A 2230-nucleotide genomic window follows, 5' to 3' on the forward strand; every position below is an offset into this window, starting at 1 on the left:
TATACAGTATATATGTATTTTTCTTCAAAAATAAATAAGTACTGTACCTGTAAACTCCGACCCTAGTTTGTTTTTTATAAAGGGTCGATCAGGCCTGTCCAAGACATATTTGGGTATTTTTGCCTTTAGAGTATGCAAAGGGAGAGAGATTTTAATGTATTGTCATAATTATAATTGTTGTCATTGTCAGCCGTTATTCTATACCTTATGATTTGCTGTAAAATTCAAATTATCCAACAGATTCATTGAGCAACATTGCCCCCTAGCTCTCAAAATTCTGTTGCCTAGTGACATGATGGAACAAGTAATGGAGGTGGTTACCAAGGTAACAATCAGATTGGCGACTACAAGAGTCATGAAATGGATAAGTACACAAATACCAGGTGAATTATATAATATATTTTTAATACATTGTATTTAGGGATTAGGAAGATCAGTAGAACTTTACCATTGCCTGCATTCCTCTCCGCCGTAACAAGTTCTTGTAATCTCAAAAGCTCCGATGGGGGATGTCTTTAAATTTTAAAAAATAAATAAATAAAATAAAATAAAATAAAAAAATTTAATACCAAGACGCGAATCAAACTCACGACCTATGAATCATCTATACAACGTGTCCTATTAGTGGTAACGGTAGTATGAAACAGTCCTTGGTATTGGTGGCCCACTTCACAAAAAAAAGATCTTTTGATTAATTAATCAATCAGCAGGGTCCTTTATATTGGTGGCACACATCACACAAAAAAAATCTGTTACTTAATTAATTAATTAATTAGTCAATCATCATGGTACTCCTAGAGCTTATTATCGGAGCTAAAAATTTACTGTGTACTGATTTTCATTAATAGGTGCAATGCATGCCGAGCTATCATCAACTTTATCCAAGATGACAAAGTCATTAAGTAAAGACAATCAAAAACAGAAGCTTGTTATTATTCCTCCTACGCAGCATAATCTCGCGTCGTACAGCCCATCTGAGATTATCGACAGACTCAAGGTATTGAAGAAATGGATCTTGATTCTATAAAAACGTTACATTTGATGGTAGTTATTTTTTTGATGATTTGTACGACTTTCCACTGTTGGTCCTCACAACTAAAGCGAGTAACATGAGTGGATCAGAAAGCTCAAGATGATTACATTTTTATCAGGATTTGCCACATCAATGACTCCATATTTAATAATATTCTTCTTGTTCCTTTTTATTATTTTTATTTTATACTATTTTTTGTTAAAATAATTATATGAATATTATTATTTTTTAATTATTATTATATATTAAATTTTATTATAATTTTTGTTTTTTAAAATGTTTATTTATTATTATCATTTAGACAATGATGCGTAAGCTCACTAGCAATATCCTAGTAACGTTTGTAGAGGTACAAGAAGAAGTAAATTTTGTGAAAAAAACACTTGCAACAAGACAGGTAAGAAATTAATCCATCTAATAGGAAGGACAAGAATTTGCCAAACTAAACAGTGAACTTATTCACTCTTCAAAGTGGTATTCCCACAAGACAAACCTAAACACAAGATGCTCTACATAAAGTCCATTATCAGGCTTAGGGGGTGGAATTGTTTTTCATCATGAAATTCATTATGCAGGTTTCCCTTTAATTAAAGACCAGTGTTGGCGGCAGACGGGTGCTGAGGGGGCTATAGCCCCCCCCCCGTCGGAGTACATTCCATCGGGGGGAAAAAATATATATTTTTACATGTCTGTTCGTTTAGCAAACATATCGCCTTCATTGACCTATTTGTGTACTGTTTGTGTTAACTTTTCATCACAATAATAATAATAATATACTAACATAAATTCTCATGCTGTTTTATTGTAAGTTATACGACTACCGTATATATTACTTTTCATATTGAATTAAGCCCATGATTTAAGCCAACAGATATTCTTCACCGTGAATTAATTACCTTCAAACATCCATTGGAACGTAAGTCAGCAGAATTGTGTCAAGTGTCAAAACAGCGTTTTGACACTATTTTTTAAAATTTCAGTGCAAAAAAAGAAAGATAAAGAATACAAAGCCCCTCCCCCTGTTTGAAATATTCTGGATCCTCCCCTGTTCAATGAGACTAATTGAAAATGGTTTACGTTCTACTATGATAAATGCTCGTTTGGATATCCACATCTTGATTGGGAAAGCAACCCCATGGTTTACAGATTTCAGGCAAAATTTCCAAAATTTAGAACTTCACTTTGAATTAAAGCTTG

The 2230-nt window shown here is 32.9% G+C and overlaps 1 protein-coding gene across 1 annotated transcript; it reads left to right on the forward strand.

The window, feature by feature from the left end:
* The first annotated feature begins 217 nt into the window (after positions 1 to 217).
* On the forward strand, positions 218 to 1467 carry LOC117106937. The gene is made up of 3 exons (XM_033248459.1): positions 218 to 383; positions 849 to 997; positions 1335 to 1467. The coding sequence occupies exons 1-3, from the start codon at positions 293 to 295 to the stop codon at positions 1440 to 1442; spliced, it is 348 nt and encodes a 115-aa protein (XP_033104350.1). The 5' UTR covers positions 218 to 292; the 3' UTR covers positions 1443 to 1467.
* The last annotated feature ends 763 nt before the right edge of the window (positions 1468 to 2230 follow it).

Source organism: Anneissia japonica, unplaced genomic scaffold (assembly GCF_011630105.1).
Source record: "Anneissia japonica isolate Jap-2015-1 unplaced genomic scaffold, ASM1163010v1 scaffold221487_len2230_cov139, whole genome shotgun sequence".
In the NCBI taxonomy this organism is placed as follows: domain Eukaryota; kingdom Metazoa; phylum Echinodermata; class Crinoidea; order Comatulida; family Comatulidae; genus Anneissia; species Anneissia japonica.